At 47.7% G+C, this 17,867-nt stretch overlaps 7 protein-coding genes across 7 annotated transcripts; 3 read left to right on the forward strand and 4 right to left on the reverse strand.

The window, feature by feature from the left end:
* Window positions 1-93: 93 nt before the first annotated feature.
* Window positions 94-279, reverse strand: HETIRDRAFT_330691 (uncharacterized protein; the record flags this gene model as incomplete). Its single annotated transcript, XM_009554479.1, has 1 exon — window positions 94-279. A coding segment is annotated over one exon (186 nt), but the record flags the coding sequence as incomplete, so codon positions are not given.
* A 666-nt stretch (window positions 280-945) lies between these two features.
* On the reverse strand, window positions 946-2,879 carry HETIRDRAFT_67739 (uncharacterized protein; the record flags this gene model as incomplete). Its single annotated transcript, XM_009554230.1, has 10 exons — window positions 2,630-2,879; window positions 2,502-2,576; window positions 2,387-2,445; window positions 2,206-2,325; window positions 2,096-2,149; window positions 1,816-2,042; window positions 1,621-1,754; window positions 1,496-1,550; window positions 1,143-1,438; window positions 946-1,089 (listed from the first exon to the last, which is right to left on the reverse strand). The coding sequence occupies exons 1-10, from the start codon at window positions 2,870-2,872 to the stop codon at window positions 946-948; spliced, it is 1,407 nt and encodes a 468-aa protein (XP_009552525.1). The 5' UTR covers window positions 2,873-2,879.
* A 398-nt stretch (window positions 2,880-3,277) lies between these two features.
* On the reverse strand, window positions 3,278-5,381 carry HETIRDRAFT_437119 (uncharacterized protein). Its single transcript, XM_009554480.1, has 7 exons — window positions 5,279-5,381; window positions 4,781-5,223; window positions 4,215-4,731; window positions 3,817-4,166; window positions 3,683-3,762; window positions 3,425-3,626; window positions 3,278-3,376 (listed from the first exon to the last, which is right to left on the reverse strand). Exons 1-6 carry the CDS (start codon window positions 5,357-5,359, stop codon window positions 3,481-3,483), a joined length of 1,617 nt encoding a protein of 538 aa, XP_009552775.1. The 5' UTR covers window positions 5,360-5,381; the 3' UTR covers window positions 3,278-3,376; window positions 3,425-3,480.
* A 746-nt stretch (window positions 5,382-6,127) lies between these two features.
* Window positions 6,128-8,923, forward strand: HETIRDRAFT_67732 (sulfate transporter; the record flags this gene model as incomplete). The annotated part of the gene is made up of 15 exons (XM_009554229.1): window positions 6,128-6,258; window positions 6,313-6,418; window positions 6,510-6,701; window positions 6,752-6,864; window positions 6,918-7,162; window positions 7,224-7,365; window positions 7,430-7,597; window positions 7,659-7,790; window positions 7,853-7,915; window positions 7,980-8,127; window positions 8,204-8,312; window positions 8,367-8,387; window positions 8,441-8,561; window positions 8,613-8,652; window positions 8,717-8,923. The coding sequence occupies 15 exons, from the start codon at window positions 6,128-6,130 to the stop codon at window positions 8,876-8,878; spliced, it is 1,893 nt and encodes a 630-aa protein (XP_009552524.1). The 3' UTR covers window positions 8,879-8,923.
* Window positions 8,924-9,639: 716 nt separating this feature from the next.
* On the forward strand, window positions 9,640-14,521 carry HETIRDRAFT_423065 (uncharacterized protein; the record flags this gene model as incomplete). The annotated part of the gene is made up of 17 exons (XM_009554481.1): window positions 9,640-9,680; window positions 9,736-9,885; window positions 9,937-10,115; window positions 10,169-10,186; window positions 10,243-10,271; window positions 10,326-10,380; window positions 10,467-10,555; window positions 10,610-11,021; window positions 11,072-11,151; window positions 11,206-11,840; window positions 11,897-11,948; window positions 12,000-12,432; window positions 12,488-13,106; window positions 13,169-13,260; window positions 13,311-13,902; window positions 13,967-14,274; window positions 14,331-14,521. 17 exons carry the CDS (start codon window positions 9,640-9,642, stop codon window positions 14,519-14,521), a joined length of 3,975 nt encoding a protein of 1,324 aa, XP_009552776.1.
* Window positions 14,522-15,213: 692 nt separating this feature from the next.
* Window positions 15,214-15,759, forward strand: HETIRDRAFT_247047 (uncharacterized protein; the record flags this gene model as incomplete). The annotated part of the gene is made up of 3 exons (XM_009554482.1): window positions 15,214-15,302; window positions 15,375-15,606; window positions 15,664-15,759. Coding segments are annotated over 3 exons (417 nt in total), but the record flags the coding sequence as incomplete, so codon positions are not given.
* A 1,648-nt stretch (window positions 15,760-17,407) lies between these two features.
* HETIRDRAFT_331610 (uncharacterized protein) lies at window positions 17,408-17,566 on the reverse strand (the record flags this gene model as incomplete). Its single annotated transcript, XM_009554483.1, has 1 exon — window positions 17,408-17,566. A coding segment is annotated over one exon (159 nt), but the record flags the coding sequence as incomplete, so codon positions are not given.
* Between the last annotated feature and the right edge of the window lie 301 nt (window positions 17,567-17,867).

Raw genomic sequence — 17,867 nt, forward strand, 5'->3', positions numbered from 1 at the left:
ATAAAAAGGTGATGTGAGCGCGAGGTTGTAAAGCCCAGAACGAGCATGGAAGGCAGTTTTGATTGCGGTACCCTGAACACTACAAAACAGTTATCATTCTTCTGGGTGCGCTTTCAGCCAGCGGCGCACGGCACTAGGCATTGGACACGCTGTCGATCTCCCCTTCTCTTCGGTGGCTTCGTACATGGACTGGCAACAAAGGTAGAGTTTGCGTATATGGTCTTCGCACTTGTTCGGCGCATATGTATGTTTGGAGATGCAACCCTGCAGAGAACATGCTAGTGCAAATGGCCATTGGTGATTGCAATTGTGACCATGGCGTTAGAGGACAGACCTTCTATTTGACAGGCAGAGTCTGGTGTCTGAGGCGGCAAACAGCATCAGCGCCGCGTGATAATCAATGGCGTACGAATTCAATATACACTGACCTTCGGCATGGCCGGAGATGATTGATGGCCGGTCGACTCTACTAGAAACAATAGAGTTTGCAACGCTAAGTCGTGGCCAGGAAAGTCAAAGACTCAGTCCCAATCTGGCGTCATAGAGCTCGACTGGCGGCGACCGGCCACTCGGCACAGCCTATAATTATACCAGTGAGAGCGAGGCTTCATTGATCGAAAATCACTCTAAATGGCGGCCTTACAGCTAGCTGCGAGACCAGCAAAAGAGGTACTTATTACCTACAACCTAATACGCACCGATCACCGTGGAGGTGGTTGGAGTTTATTTATCACTGACAGTAAAGAGCAATTCTACGACAGATGCTATTTCGTGTTGTGTGCCTTCGAGATTTATGAGAGCCATCTAACCAAAACATTCATGAAAAAAGGAATGCCTAGAATAGATCATGCGGGAGTTGAATCCAGCGAGCTAGGTGATCAAAAGTTAAATGTACTACCAGCTTCAGTCTACACGCTCTACGAGAGAGATGAAACCCCTCAAGCGTCAGATAGGTGTAGAAATCAAGTGTGGGTACCACGATCCTATGGCATCTGTTCGCTTGATCTCCTTCAGCTCCCATCCAGTGTTCTTTAGCAGTGTGACGAAATGGGAACTAGTGCGCTCTTGCCCATTCTGTATGCTCAACATCTACATTCAAAAATAAGTCGAGTCAGGATTAAGGTGGCGGCGGCAGCACCTACCAGGATGTCAAGGCTGTACTGCAAGGAACCAGCACCTCCCATATTAGCTAACAACGGCGCCGGTGGCAAGGGAGTATTGAGACCCTTGACCGATTCTTCTGTACCAAGATCCGATGGACAAGAGTACGGGAGAACGTGATCGATAACGACAAGTTTGGTTTCTGGGCCTGCAGCGCTTCTCAAGTGCTTTAGGATCCTAGTAGCATAGGCATCGGACCAGTCATGCAGGATGCTGCGCAAAATGAATACAGCAGGATTCTTGTAGGCGTCAGGCTGAGGGGAGAATATGTCGTGCGCTGTCACAGCTTGAGATTGGGCGGAAAGCATGGGTTACAAAGAATAGTGATGCTCACCAACAAATTTCACACGACCCGTAGTCAGTGCTTCTGGAAAATTCGCTTTCCAAAACTGTAGATTCGATACGTCAATTTCAACAGCACAAGCATGCATTCGATATACTTGCCTTCTCTCCTTCTACCACCGTTTTGGGCCTATCCTCGACCAAGAAGTTCAGTCTGGGATACGCTTTTGCAAGCACCAGAGACACAGATCCGATTCCTCCAGCAACATCAATGACAAGAGAGTTGTCAGGGAGAGAAGTAAAATTGAAACCTGGCCGGAGATTGTCAGCGTAGGTTCGTAAGCCAAGGATTCCTCAGAAGGCTTTGCTTACCGTTCAGGATAGCATTGGCAGGTTGCAACTTGGTTGATGCATCCATGACGACACCAAACCGCCTCAATCGATGGGCATTTTCAGGAAGCTCCAAAAACTCAAAGGCTGGAAGATTGTTATGCATGGCTTTGGTGAGAGCGCATTGTGTGGGCTCGTCTGAGTGACCAAACACAGGGTCTCGCAAAGTTTCTGACAAAGCTGAAGCTATCTTGAAACATTCGTCAGTCCTGGAAGAGTCGTCGTGAGATAAAATCAGAGCCGATAGATTACAGATACCAACTGATGGCCAACGAACGCAGCATATCCAGGAGTGCCATCGTGTTTTCCGAGTGAGCTAAGTGTGAAGATTGATGTATAACCACATTCAAGAAGCAATGAAGGCGAGCCTACTTTTCGAGCAACTCATCAACTGCTTTATTGGTGTCAAGCAACGAAGATGTGCGGTTATTGGTGAACACATCAGGAGTGATCTCTCTGAAAATATGGTTAGTAGCAAGCAACCTGAGGACTCTGCCTGAAAAAGATACGGCGGGAGTTATCGTTAATCACTTAAACATAGGGTGAGAAGAACTTGCTGATTCGACTGGCGTTCATTCCACTCCTTTTGGCGATATCAGACGCGTGCAGTCCCTGCAATTCACTGGCATTGAGACAGAGACAAATGAAAAGGTGACAGTTGCACATACTTGAGGGCCAGCTTCCCTGAGAATTTCAGCAACATGACCATCATTCACTACTCCAAGACAAGCCGTAACCATGTACTCAAATCGTGGCTCAGATGGACAGACGCCTTCGAAAGAATCATCGCACTTACCTGCATGCTCGCAGATGCGATGAAGGTAGGAGTGGCCCTAGCGGTAGCAATAAGTTGCGTGGCTGCAGCGACTAAGATGCCTATAGCCTTGAGAACTTCGGGCTGATTGCGGATCTCCTCCGTCTCCTGAGAGAAGACCTCGTCAAGCGATGGGAAGGGAACACCACGAGCATCGCAAGCAGCCTGAATATCACCAACGGAGGCTGCGATGAGATTGGACAAGAGTTTGAGTGTGGAGGGCATTTTAAAGTATCTGGGAGCCTGCTGGGTCAAACGATCAGATACGATCCTTGTTATATATGCTAAATGGCCCATCCCTACATCTCCGGTATGACAATTGCTCATGACAGTATTAGAAAGCATACCAGCTCACAGCTAGGTTCTCGGAGCACCATTCGTGTCATGCGCTTCTGGGTTCGCTGTGCTTCTTGGCTTCTCGCGAAGCCGATGCATCGACAACGAGATGATCATAACGATAGGCCAGGCCTGAATGGTGATATAATCTATAAGAGGGTATTCTGTTGATGTACTGACAGGGCGTGGGGGGACCTCAAGAAATATCCATATCGGCGTTAGATGCTGTGGAGAGGTGAATTCTATGTCCATAACGTACCGTAGTCAATCCCTCTTGGCGTTTTGTCACTCTGAAACAATATAAACGACAAATCATGTACGACACACATGGGTATGGAGCGAGGAAGGTCATCAAATACATATTTGAGCTGAAGTGACGTATTTGTGTCAACCCTGAAGAATTCGTGAGTCAGGCGCTTTCATGACTGTCATAACACTTACACGCATAGAAGAAAGGAAACTCAGAGATACAGGAGGGAATTAAAGCAAATAGTTTATCAACAGACCACGCAACCCTGTGAATGAAGACCTAACTCCTCCATCTCTTCCTCGGCAGCTTCGCGTTCGTTCTGCCGCAGTTTTTCTCTGGACTCTTCGGGAAACCAGTCTTGCATGAAGTTGAGTAATGCCCAATCGACATTTGCTGATTATAACGGTTGGTTGAGGCAAGCGCAGCTCGAGATTGTGGGGGACACTCACAACGATCGGCCTGTAAGACAGTCGGTGCGCGGCACATCGGGCAGTTGCCCTTACCCCGCTTTTGCATCTTGACCAGACATCTGAGAATAATAAGTGACATGAACCGCATACATTGAGCTGCAAAGCAAACATACCGAACACAGAACAAGTGACCGCAGAACAACCGTATCGGCTTGAACGCGATACTGGTACAGATTAAACAAGCGTAGTCGTCCACATGAGGTATTATCGGAAGGAGCGTCTCGCTCATAGCTTGCACAAGCGTCCGGGGAAGAGATGCAATATTTCTTGGGATGACGAGGGTCATAGAGTCCACCACGCCTGGTAGGGAGAACGCCGAGGTGTCGTATCGCAGAACGAGAGAGGTGGAAGACGGTACTTGCGACGGATCGGGGGAGACGGTGAGAGAAGGAAGGGGCAGGGCTGTGCGCTTTGCATGCTTCTTGAGGATCTTGCGGGTGGCTTCGGCGTTGGCACGTTGGAACTAAGCTGTTTTAGCGTTACAGTGCGGCTATAGAAAACCGAAACATACCTTTTTCAAGTTCAACAACAGGATGTTGAGTCTGAGAAATGTATCCAACGCTGCTCTGCTTTCCTTCAACTTCAATGTTCTCCCGTCACCAAGCCCCTGCCCAGTAACCCTCTCCGCAAAGGCCTTCAACCGGGTCTCCGAGTCTTCGACTGTCCTCTCTCCTCTTTCCCGCTCACTCATGCTCTCGAATACCTCCGTCTCGACATATATTCGGAAAATTTCCCTCCAAGCATACAGGTCAGATTTAGATGTCCGAGAAGAGACGAAGAACGGTGATCGAATGGCGCCTGCATCTGCAGACTGAGAATGCGGCTGAAAAGAAGACGTAGATGAAAGGGGTCCGGTAGAATGAGAAATCCCTCTAGAGAGTGCACTAAGCGTCTCAGTGAATTCAGACTGTACAGTGTTCAAGTAATCAGCAATAGATTGCAGAGCGCTGGAAAGTAGGCGGTAAAATGCGGTGTCATTGATGAGTGGGACGAAGAGCTCCCGAGCTCCAGATTCCGTGACATTAATTCTACCAAGGATCAGCTAAGTATTTATGGTGGAAAGTGCGGCATGCTCACATCAGATCATGTGCCCCTCCATCAAGGACAGATCCAGGTTCATCAAAATCTGATTCCCGATTGACTATAGAGGATCCTCGCTGGAGCATGTACAAAAGGTTGCTCTGTGGGTTTAGACATCCTCGTACCAGGGTACCTGCTGTAGCAAACTCGTCCACTTGCATCACTGGCTGGCAGCATGCATCCGACGACGGCGAAGATTGTTGGTCCACATCTGAGTGTATCCAGAAATGCAAGCGGGGTTCTATATGGTCAGAATCGGTCGCAAACTCGTAGACCACTTTGGGGTACAGCGGGTTCGCGGCCTCAACTGGCGCTGAGGCTTCCTTCGCCTTGCCCTTTGAGTCCGGATTCTTCTGCTGCTGGAGAAGCTGCTGGAGAATGCTGGGAGAGAGGCCAATGGATTCGAGCTCGCTGACTATGTCATGGATAAGTTTCTTGAGCTGGTGACAGGTCGGTTACTCTGCCTTCAGTCACGGAAGTGGTCGGGGCTTTTACCTTTCTGTACTCAATGGCATTGTCTCTCAGCTCTAGGGGAAGAGTGAGAAGCAGCTGGTCATATGTCTTGGAGTAGTGCATTTGTGAAAGGGTTGCATCTGTTCGTCGAGTCAGGAACCAAGCAACATTGCCGTGCCCTGCCGTGCCTATTCCGCTAAGGTTGCCGTGGGAATTCCATTCCGTCTTCCGCTAGCAGCTTGTCACAACAAAATCGTGCCCCAATTGCAGCATCTATTACCGCATCTCTTCAGATCTCTTCCTTGCGAAAATGAAGGTCAACTTTTTTCCAATCCTTGTGATGGGATCTTCGGATTTTCTCCTTGCCAAAAAAATACAACGCAATCACGGTCACATTCAAAAAGATAATTTCTCAATTTGAGATGTCAACGTCATCTGCAGGCTGCGGCAGTGCTGCGGTTGGCTGCGGTCTGCGAAACGGATCGCGGGAGTGAGTGCCGAAATACCGGCGCCAATCGACTTGCAAGTCATATTGTTGGCCGAATCTGAGCACGTAAAGTAAAGCAACTTCGAGGCTCTTCGAAGGCTGCTTTCATCCACCATGGACCCAGCCTCGGATTCCAACGGCGAGGGTGCCGTTCATCGCCCCGCAGTGCTCACTTCCTCGTCATTCACCTCTGCTACACCGTCTTTACGAGGTCCGATATCAAGTTCTCGTGGGGTCACTGGGGTAATCACACCTGCAACGCCAACAACCCCACGGACCGAGGAGACAACGAGGCTGTTGGACGTTAGTGAGGACGAAAGGGATTTGGAGCGAGGACCTCACACTAGATACGGGGGAGTAGCGGCTCCGCGGTCAGTTAGAAGTACGTCGGTCGATTCATTCATATGATACTAGAGGCGTCACCGACACTTCGAATAGAACCACCAAAGACCTCTAGGAAGGCAACATCAAATTGGGCAAAAGTTCGATACTATGTCCCTTCTCTCGATTGGATACCAAACTATTCTATATCCCTGTGAGCATGTTTGTAGCATACGAGCGAGCTGCGGGTGTTAATCTATCGGTACAGGCTTGGGGGTGATGTCCTGGCAGGTGTCACCGTTGCTGCGATGCTCATACCGCAGTCTGTCAGTTATGCGTCCTCACTCGCCAAGCTCAGTCCTGTAACAGGCCTGGTGAGTGTTATCTCTTCGCGTTATTTGCAGCACGTGCCTCGGCATTGTACACGCTCTCGCCAAAAAATTCAACTGTCTCCTTGCTCTCTAGTTTTCTGCTGCTATACCTGGAATCGTCTACGCACTCCTTGGCTCGTCTCGCCAATTGAATGTCGCGCCAGAAGCTGCGCTTAGTCTTTTGGTCGGCCAAGCCGTATCCAATGCGCTTCATTCTGACCCTCATGACCATCCTGCAAACCCAGATGCGGTCGGTTTGGCTGTAGCCAGTGCCATCGTAATACAGGTACGTCTATCCACTGCTTTCCTGGATGTCTACTGACATCGTGGGTGAAGGTCGGATTGATATCATTCGTCCTGGGCTTCCTCCGGCTCGGCTTCCTCGATGTCGTTCTTTCCAGAGCCTTGCTCCGAGGGTTCATCACTGCAGTTGCGTTCGTCATATTAATGTCAGTTTTCATCTTGAATTCAAACATAGACACCAACTGACGTTTCCTCGCAGTGAGCAGCTTATCCCAATGTTCGGTCTAGTGGCTCTCGAACACCACGTTAATCCGCAGACTACTTTCGATAAAGCTCTTTTTCTCATTGAATATGGATTCACGCACTTCCACCAGCCAACAGCCATCGTCAGTTTCGGGGCTCTTCTCACACTGATGCTTTTGCGTAGTGTGAAGAACTTATTCAAGAACTACCCTTGGATATACCGCATTCCGGAGGTATTGTTAGTGGTCATCGTATCCACGAGTTGGTGTCCTTTCTCATGCCATCACGAGAGATGACTTTACTCATAAATTTTGGTATGTAGTTCTTTCCGATAAGTTTGACTGGGATCAGGATGGAATCGAGATCCTTGGCTCAGTGCCTATCAATACGGGCAAACACTTTTTCAAGTTCCCTCTTCATCACTCGCATTTAAAGTACCTCAGAGGAACAACATCCACTGCTGTGTATGCCATGTCCTCTTCTCATCTTGCTGCTTTGCTCAAATAATGTTACGGATTTGGTGTATAGGTTGATTGTGGTCATCGGCTTCCTTGACAGCATAGTCGCAGCGAAGCAGAATGCGGCGCGCTTTGGCTATTCTATCAGTCCAAATCGCGAGCTTGTCGCTTTAGGAGCTGCGAACTTAGCCGCATCTTTTATTCCTGGGACGCTACCTGCCTATGGATCTATCACTAGGTATGACTACAATCTAGATTCAGCATTGTAGCACATCATGACGTTCAGTCCTACTGTCTAGATCGAGAATCAATGGCGATGTTGGAGGACGAACGCAGATGGCCTCACTCGTATGCTCTGGCCTTGTACTTCTAGCGACATTTTTCTTGCTTCCATGGCTCTATTACCTGCCGAAATGTGTCCTTGGATCTATGTGAGCCCGTCAATTGTGACTCCTGGAGTGTTCGTTCTCAGTCTAACGTCGCTGTTCATCAGTATCTGTCTGATTGTCTTCAGCCTCATCGCGGAGACTCCTCATGACGTGATTTTCTATTGGAAGTATGCATGATTTTATCTGTGGCTTTAGCTGACGATCTAACTCACCGTTTGTAACCGCCGGCAGAATGCGGTCATGGATGGATATGACTCTCATGGGTCTTACTTTCGTCTTTTCTATCATCTGGAACGTTCAAGTTGGGGTGGTTGTCAGCCTTATCATTTCCCTTCTATTAGTATTGAGGCGCTCATCGCGGACGCGGATGACGATTCTGGTGGGCTCGATTGTCTATCTGATTGTCAAGAAGTAAGGGAAGCTGACGAAGTCCTCATCCTTTTCTTTGATTCAAGGGTCGTATCCCTGGAACTGACAGGTGGAAGCCTATCAACGAAAACCCAGAAGCTGAGGAGGATGTTCCAGGAGTTCTTATTGTTCGGATTAGGGAGAATCTAGACTTCGGTGCGTTCGTGCGGCTATTCTCGAAAATCCTCAAAGTGATATTGCCTCCTATAGCGAACACCGCACAACTCAAAGGTTCGCCTGATGTGGATATGCATTGAGACATGATTTTAAAGCTGCTCTTATAGAACGATTGCGCCGTCTTGAACTGTACGGTGTCGACCCGAGTCATCCGTCGGAGGCACCTAGACGACAACAAGCTAGAGTCATCGTGTTCCATGTCGCAGACGTCGAGTTATGCGATGCTTCGTATGTTGCTTCATCTCTATGACACTCATCCATACCGATGTCCCTTGATAGAGCTGTGCAAATCTTCTACGAACTGTTTGAGACTTACACGGTGCGTCTTATTTTCGTACATCCGGATACACAGCTGCTATGCTAATCGCTTCATCTTTGTACAGAGTCGTGGCGTCAGTGTCTTCATCACGCATCTACGAGCAGGTCCTCGTGAGATGTTCGAGCGCGGTGGAATAGTCAAACTCCTTGGAGAGGATGCGTTTTACGAGGATGTCGGCACTGCTATCAACCATTTAGCGAGGGATGCTATTTTGTTACGTTACTGAGACTTGCACTTTTACAGAAATACACGCCTTCACGATATCACGACCACATCCGGAGCTTCTCAGTACGATCTTCACATGAAAAGCGACCTTTCTCGTTAATTAGATGTTTACTGTATCAGTTATGTCATTGTGTCGTACGACATCATGGATCAGGTCTTCAGATTGCACCTTGGCTTCACACTGCTCTTTTTACCACTTCTTAGGGCCCTGCAGAGCTCGTGGAGGGTGGGATGGGTGGGACTGGGTGGGGCGGACTTTCGATCACGTGTGGCCTGTAAGTGCCGTAAATTCGTGGGCCCCTCTGAGCTGCTTAGAGGCCCTTGGTGCTACGTACAAGGGCCAAGATTTCTCCGTAAACAACGATGCAGAATGACGCCCGACGCAGACGATCTTTCCTCCACATTCGTTCCCCACGTTTCCCAGAGCTTCATCACACAGACACCTTTGCGTTCTTCGCATATGCACCATGACCTACATCAAACTAGGGCTTCGTACCCTCCCGACCCAGCCTCTGTAGACGCAAGGCACTCTGAACCCTTAGAGGGTCTTTCTTCATTCGACGATGGATTCAAGAAGAATGTGAAGATCGATATGAAAGATTTGGTGGGGGACGCGGTTGGCAATGTGAGTACACCTTTTCTGCTTGTCGTATACTATATTTTCTAGGGAATCTTCATATGAGGAAATGATGCCAAGGGAGAATATTTACCTTCGGCCCCAGAATCTCTTGCGTTGGTGACTGATGCTCCCAACCTGAATAGATGAGCATAAGCCCGTCATACCGTGATGTAGTTCTTGCTGCGTATGTTCTTCCGTGGAATTGGCGTACCACCCAATTGACCAACTTGCGTGTTCAGTCGAAAAGGACTGTTTATAATCGATCTCGAAGCACCACTTGAGCTACCGCGTTTCCTTCCACAAGGTGGAACATGGGATGTTGCGGACGTTCAATGGAATCCACATCCAGCGCGTGCGGAGTATATCGTGTCCACCTCTAGTGAAAAGCTGTATGTTTTGTTCACCTTCTCCAACCTGCTCTCTCAATCACGATGCTTTAGTCTGATATGGAACTTGTATCTGTCGGGGAAAACATCTATCGAACACGTTCTTCACTCACACTACCGCGCTATCACAGACATCAATTGGCATACACAGGATCCCGATATTGTGGTCAGTACGGGTATTGATTCGTGGTTGTGGGCTTGGGACCTAAGAACTCCAAGTAAACCAGTGATGGGTGCGTATGCAGTCCCGCTTTCCGGATCTAATGGTGCAAACGTCTATCTACAGGCCTTTCTGCATTCAATGGTACGTTGTCACAAATTATACAAGAACACAGATTTGCCAATTGTTGTGGTCGGGAGCACAGACTGGTGCAGTGCACCTGTCTGAGGTGCGTTGATACCTAGTCAGCCCTCGAATTTGATTGACTCGGGTTCTTATATAGCTTCTCTCGACTACTCGTGATGTGATGTTCTCTCCTCTAGCACGCGAGCTAGGAGGTGCATCGCTTGCCTTTTTTTCTCGCAAAGCGACTTACGACATTGTCTCCTTTCTGGGTATATGCAGTTTCTGACGATGTATATAGATGCAGGAACTCAAGTGAAGTGGAATCGTCAGGACGGAAATGTGCTCGCGTCGTCACACAAAAACGAAGTTCTTATTTGGGACCGACGGGTGCGAAATATCGTCCTTGTCCCATTCTTCGACGTTGTTTAGTCTCGCATGCAGAAAGGCTCCATCCCCGTGACATGCATTCAAGCGCACAGTGCAAAGATATACGGTATCGACTGGGCTCATAACAGTTCTCACGAGATTGTTACATGCTCCCTCGACAAAACGATCAAGGTTTGGGACATACATGACCTGGAGGGAAAGAGTAAACCTTTTCAGCGCTCATGGGGGTCTTCAAAGGTTCAGTATGGATACGAACCACAGACCGTCATACGCACGATGTATCCTGTTTGGAGAGCCAGGGATCTTCCGTTCGGTAAAGGGATTCTTAGTCTACCGCAAAGAAGCGAACATGCGCTAGAGATGTGGACGCACAGCCCTGATCAACCCCAGCCAACAACACCTGTCGAGGTATTTGAAGGACATACAGACGTGGTCAAGGAGTTTGTTTGGAGGAGAGGAGGGCCAGGTCAGTCAACTACCCACGAAGGTCTCCAGCGTTTAACCAATCTTTTGTAGATTGGACTGAATTCCAATTGATTACCTGGTCGAAAGACAAGACCCTGAGGCTTTGGCCTGTTGAAGCTGATGCTATGCAGGTATGTACATGCTGTGTCCTCTCTGATCTCCTTTACCTTCATGCGGAGTTCTAGAGAGCAGGCCAACCCAGCGGAACACACGCTCTGCCTCGCATGCAAGGGTATGCTGACAACGGAACTTCGTTTCGGACCCCAGACATCACACATAAGGCGGAAGCTACATTTTCAGCCCCTGTCGGTCACCGTGGCATTCTTGCGGAAGTCCGCGCGGCACCTCCCTCCCGCAATCCTGGTCTACGCCAGCGGCACCAACCCCTCCTCAATCGTACGTCTATCTACAGTTCCACTACTCTGGGACCGCATGGGTCCATCCGCTCTCGCAGGACTCAGTCCGAATCTGAGCTAGACCAAGCACCGACCACAACTGTGCTGCCAATCCCAAATGCAGCGAGACATGGCGGCACGATGTCCAAGGGCAATGTTGGAGGAAAATCGGCGCGTGTGGATGCAGTCCAGTGGTTGTCCAACGTTCGCATTGGTGACAAGGGGAGGGAAGGAAGTTCAGGGACAGGAAGCGGGCAAAACAGTGGCAATGCGAGTCGTATTGGAAGTCGTAGTCGACAGAGCTCGAGAGATCCCCCGCCGGGATCTGGGCAAACTCTTCTCAGTTTCGGGACGGGTGGGCAGAAGAGGAGCGACAGTAGAAGCAGGTGGGAAGGTGATGCGGACGAGCAGAGCTTGCAGGATGAGTCAGTATCGCTTTGCGCTCCGCTATTAAGCCTTTTCCCATTGATTCTCCTGCCAGGATAACCACAGTCCTAACAAAGCTATCGGCTTCTAAGATCAAGCTTGAGAAGGTTTGTTTTTCAAACCTCCAGTTCATGACCATCACTGATTTTTTCTTGTAGCACGACCTGACAAAGAGACGAACATGCACATTAGGCCTGAATGGACCTTGGGGCGAGACATCGTCGGTTTTTATTCGTGTTTCTTTTACCTTTCCAAATGATTACCCTCAAGGCCTGCACCCTGAATGCACCCCAAGCGTCGAGCTCGAGCGAACACCCCTCATCTCAATGCGCAACCGCGCCCTGATGCTCCGCCGGCTTCGTACTATTCTTCGCTCGCGTCGACCATGTCTAGAGGCCTGTCTTAGATTTTTACTTTTCCGAAACGAGGATCAGCAAGAACGCCAAACCGTACATATGGGGTTCGAAAGTTCTTCCGATGAAGATGAATCCGCTATGTCCAGAAGGGGGCGAGATACTGGCGTCACTGTCTTGCAAAATGATAAGAACATTGCTGAGCCGCGAACTTCTCAAGGTGTTTTTGGGCCGAATGGTATGTTTTTCTCTGATACTCTGAAATCCCCACATCTTTACTAAACATGTTGCAGGCCAGCTGATTTGTTTTACTCATGCTCCTGTCAGAATCGTCCATAATCCGTTGCACGACCCCTCTGCGTCATCATCCGCACCTCCAACCTCGAACGACATGCAGAGTGTCCCTCGTCTCTTCCAGTCCCCTGCCTTACTTTCGGATGCTATTCGTAATCTGACAATGTCTTCTTATGACCGGCCCATATCCATTTCTGGCTCACGACACAATGAAGACGGTGATAACATTCTGCATGTCATGACGGACCTTCTGTTCTTCTCGCGGCTCAAACAACGTCGCGCGTCGGAACAGTCACGGCTCGAAGGTTTAAATGGAGGCTATTCTTTGCTTCCGACACGTATGATGACTGTCTTCCTGAAGGACGCCACATTCCTTGTCGGGGCGGACCGAGAACTGGCCAAAGAATACGTGTTTGACGGACCACTCGGTGACCCAACGCCAGCCGGAATGTGCATGACCAATGTAGTAGTAGCGAAGAAACATGGACGGTCTGATCATGAGCGATTCTTTCACGCGATTGGTATGGTCTTCTCCGCTCACAGTGCCAAGGATGTATCCTTTACCGCCGAGGATCCATGGGGTTCCAATCCGTTGGTGATTCATCTAGTCATGGAGATGTGCGTATATTTGCTATATTTACAGAAACAAAACTTCATTGTAGCTCATGAGGGCGATACAGGTATAATGAATTTGCTCGAGAGAAGGATGTTCAGATGCTAGCCATGGTTGCTGTCATACTCTTGAAAATGTACCATTCTCCGCATGTAATTCGTATGTTGGATCACAAATGCTCTCGGCATCCATAGCTGATACTTCTTCAGATAAAGAATCTCCCTCTGTTCGAGTCATCTCTCCACCTGCTCCCGCCATTCCGCGTGTCGCTACCGGCGACTATTTCGCTGTCGTTCGACGGCGCAAAGACAATCGTGCGCCTCCACTCTCGCCCGTGTGGAACCGAACCGCCTCCTCACCTACCGCAAACCTTGTGTCGACGTCCTTATCGTCTCTCTCTTCCCGTGGGTCATGGTCTAGCCTTTTCAATACTGGTAGCATGCGACAGCTTATGACGGGTACACAACAAGAGACAACCAGGGAGATTCCATACCTAGCCTCAAGCTCCGGCCCGGAAAACGAGATTGTAGCGACTCCTGTTCCCGGTGTAAAGAAACATATACTCTCAGCCTCTGGCATGGATTCACCTACATCTCGACGAAAAGGACGTGCCACAGATTTGAATATGGATGTTTCTGCGGTCACCAGTAGCAAGAGGATTTCTGTAGCGTTTGCTCCTGGACATGCTCAGAATTCGCAGGGCCAACATCCTACATTTTCTCAGGTCGTCAGTGCTCGAACATCATTATCCACGAGGACTTTAGTTGTCAATGACTATCGAGACACCCTACATCAAGAACAGTACGTCTTCATGATGATGTCTCATCCATTCGAGCGCGGTTCTCATTTAGCTGAACCTTGGCAGGACGAGAAGTCTAAGCTTGTTCCGGCCACCATTTATCGAGAAGCTTGTGGATCATATTCTGGCATATGCTGAAATTTTATTCCGCTGGGAACTGCTTCAGCAACGCCTTGAGCTCCTTAAATCAATCAGTCAGGAGCTCCATGTGTATGTCAAGCATGATACAGCACTGGAACAAAATCATCTGGGGTTCGTTTCCTTGTGCACACGATGTGAAGACGACGCAACGCCACGAGGGCATCGACCCTGCTCTTCTTGTCATGCTCGGCTGACAATGCCCCTTTGTTCAATATGTCGTCTTCCGGTGAAAGGTGACCATGATATATGCTCATTGCCAAGCCATCGTTGAACCTTATTTTCCACGCAGGGCTCTGCTATAGCTGTCTTGCATGTAATCATGTCAGTCATGTAGGATGCTGGAAGGCGGCCAATGTGGCTGCTTGTGCTACTGGATGTGGTTGTGTATGCAAAGGTATCGACGCAAGAGTAAATGGACAGGATTCTCTAAGCCGTTTTACATTCTCGCCGCAGCCTATATCTTCACAACCCCTACTGTAGCCTTCACGATTCTTTCTTTTGGAGAATGCTATACATATGATACTGTTTTGTCTTCTGCCGCTATTTGCTGTGACGTGGATAATTCTATCATACACAGGGACATGGTGGGGAAGATGAAGGGAAGTTTGATATGACCATTTGGTTGCTTTGACAATCTATCTTAAAATACGCCATTCTGTCATCCGAACCACACTGTATACGGCATCTACGTCTATCGACGTACCGCTCGCTCACACTCAAGCCAGTTGAACTGCATCCCCTCAGCTCTGGGACCGTCCCTTGACAAAGTCTACAGAACTTAAGACTTTGCCCAGTAGTAACCAAGGAAACCTCAATCCAACCGCGCGCTAACAGCCACAACGCCAAGCATGTGCTATGTTTGCCAGGATTTGCCTTCCTATATCAGGCCAAGCCCAATCGCACCAGCATCTTTCTCCCTCTCCATCACCCTCTCGTTCTCCTGTCCTTTTTTTAAATAGGACTAGCCAATCCCTTCACCCGACACTCCTTTGTTGGCTTCATTCGAGAAATCGAGGCTTTCTGCGCGCTGCACAGTCATCGAAGATGTTCTCCATATTTGCTGCATTTGTTGCCATCCCTGTGCTTGCCCAGTGTACGTGCACGTCCGTTCAAAGCGTTGGAAGTGACTATATCTAATCACAACTGTCTCTTTCCACATCTTCTCGTACTTAGCCGTCTTCGCCGGCGACTGTGTGCGCTCGTACACTATCAAGGAAGGTGATATCTGTGATGCTATCTCTGGCGCCAATAATGTCTCCACGTACGTTCTGACTCCCTCTCTTCTGTAACAAAGTCTGAATGATACCTTTGTCTGTTACTGTTATTCATACAGGTATCAGTTGGCAGTCATCAACAATGGTGTGATCAACAGCGCATGCTCCGACCTGACCCCTGGCAAATCTATTTGCCTTGGGTATGAGGGCGAGGATTGCAACACGACTTACGTGGTGAAGGCGGACGATACTTGCGATGGGTTGAGCTCGGTTGCGGGCATCAATTCCACCATGCTGTTCCTGAATAACCCCCAGATTGATGCCGAATGCGGAAATCTTTATATTGGCGAGGTGCGTTTTCAGATATGTCACTTTCTCAATAGTGACCTGTCTGACCGTATTCCGCAGGTCCTTTGCGTCTCCAAGACTGTGCAAGTCCCGCCGGCGCCTGTGAATGGGTTGAAGCCCGCAGTGACGATCCCCGCTACTGCAACTCCCGCCATAACCAGTTCGGCTGCACAGCCGAGTGCTAGTGCCGACGATAGCGATGATGACGATCTGCCCTGGTGTGACGAGCTATGAGGCATTTCGTTCTTTAGCCAAGCCTTCTTGCGTCCATCAGATCACTCTTAGTACTCATAGGACTTTTTGCCCCTGTGCTTTGATGTGCCGATACCCAAATGCTCAAGAACAGTTTGTTTGAGCACATTCTTACTTTCTATTGTATATCTGGAATGTCCCCGCCTCTCTCTTTACTCCCAGTGAAAAGTTGTTGAGGCAGATACAGTCAGATATGATCAGATATGAGGGATGTCATTTGAGAGTATTCAGAGCCATATTGTATGGCAAACTGTCTTATTTTTGTATAAAGTTTCCAACCTCATCCTCTTAGCTATAGGGGGATTCTTACTAGGATTAAAGGATGATTTCAATAGTTGGTAACAAAGAACAAGAACTGTCTGGATAGCCAAGATTGATAAAATAGCCAACAAGGGCCATTTTAAGAATGATCAAAAATGACCAGGTATAAGCAGTTAGGAAAAAAGAGATTTAGCTGTCAAAAAGTTCTGAAAAGCCTTAGAAACTAAGGAGAATCTTCTAATTTGTTTGACTTTTGGTATTTCTTTGGCCTTTCCTTTCTTTTCAATTGTTCTTTCTATTGCCCATTTGTTCTTTTTCTCATGTAATAACTGCTCTGCCTTAACTAGGGCAGATAATTGAATATTTTTCAACTGCCAATGCCTAGATGTGTACAATGCAGAAACACGAACATAAAGTGAAAAAATACATATAGAGAGTGAGAGAGTGATATAATACAAAGAAAATGCAGATATACCTGACTAGAACCCCTAGAGCATAAACAAAGACATGACAACTCCATAAGTACAGATGATGCCCTTGTGGTCTTCCTCAATGAGCTACCAGCACTTACTTAGATGGCTCATATTTGCCATAATAACCTCTGTATTGAGGGCTGCCACCTTGCACAGTGTCACATGCATATTAATATTAAGCACCATTAATATGCTAATACACTAAAGGTGGCTCTAAGTGCTAAGCACAACACCAAAACAACCTCTAATGTAGGGGGTGCTAGAGCTAGTATCTAATACACAAGGAATTATTAGTTAGGACTTGAGAAAGTGAGGGTGCAGTGAAGAGTAATGAAGAGGGTGAGATTAAAGTGCCTGAATAGTTTCAGGACTGCACTAAACACCAACCAAATGTTTGGTCAGATAGGTTGGGTTAGGGAATCAATTGGTAATGAGAGAGTAGTGTTGCAATTAACTACTATATTCTTCAAGAGTTATGTGAGACTCTGACAACATACAAAGATAGAAGAGGGGTACAAGCAAGGGGATAGGTATAAACATGAATGAGGCTGAACAATAAGGATAATGAGTTTTCAGAAGTTAATGAAGATGATTTTAATGTTTGAAATAAGTGTGAGTGTGCTCTGAACTATGGGGTGCAAAGCTGGTTTATTCCAGAGTTGTATATAGGTTCTTATAATAAAATAAGCCTCTAAGTAAAGTATTGAATGAGAAATGAGAGTAAATGTTGAACAAGTGCCAAGCCCTAGTAAACAGAGAAAATAAGAAGGTAGATGAGATGTCCATATGGGTTTCAAAGGTGATAAGGTATAAGTTAATTAGCAATGGTGAAATTCTGACTGTTTGGTATCTATCATCTGACCATAGGTAGCAAAAATAGGTGTTGGAAAACTAATGAGAATAAAGAAGTAATATATAACCAAGGTAGCTAAGTAATAGTGCAAGATTGCATTTGACTGACTATGTGGAAGCCAGAAAGATAAATGATAAGGACTAACCAATTCATAGAGCACATCAGCTTATATGGACTACTAGCTCCAATCTCATAAATACCTATTGTAATACTCCTATACAGTCATAGTAAGTACATGAAGTATAAATAAACAACTCTAAAATTGAAATATTTGGTTGGTCAGTTGGTTGGTCAGTTGGTTAGTCAGTTAGTTAGTTAGTTAGTTAGTTAGTTGGTTGGTTGGTATTTGATTGGGATTTGATTGGGATGCAAAGAGGAGGGAATGGGTGCCAGGCCATATTGGACACTGGCAGAGAATGACAAAC

The sequence above is a fragment of the Heterobasidion irregulare genome, assembly GCF_000320585.1.
Source record: "Heterobasidion irregulare TC 32-1 unplaced genomic scaffold scaffold_13, whole genome shotgun sequence".
Lineage (NCBI taxonomy): Eukaryota > Fungi > Basidiomycota > Agaricomycetes > Russulales > Bondarzewiaceae > Heterobasidion > Heterobasidion irregulare.

Coding starts and splice junctions, on each gene's coding strand:
- HETIRDRAFT_437119 (XM_009554480.1), bottom strand. CDS start 5,359: ATGCACTACTCCAAGACATATGACCAGCTGCTTCTCACTCTTCCCCTA. Junction 5,224..5,278: donor ATGCCATTGAGTACAGAAAG/GTAAAAGCCCCG, acceptor ACCTGTCACCAG/CTCAAGAAACTTATCCATGA. Junction 3,627..3,682: donor TGTCTTACAGGCCGATCGTT/GTGAGTGTCCCC, acceptor CGTTATAATCAG/CAAATGTCGATTGGGCATTA.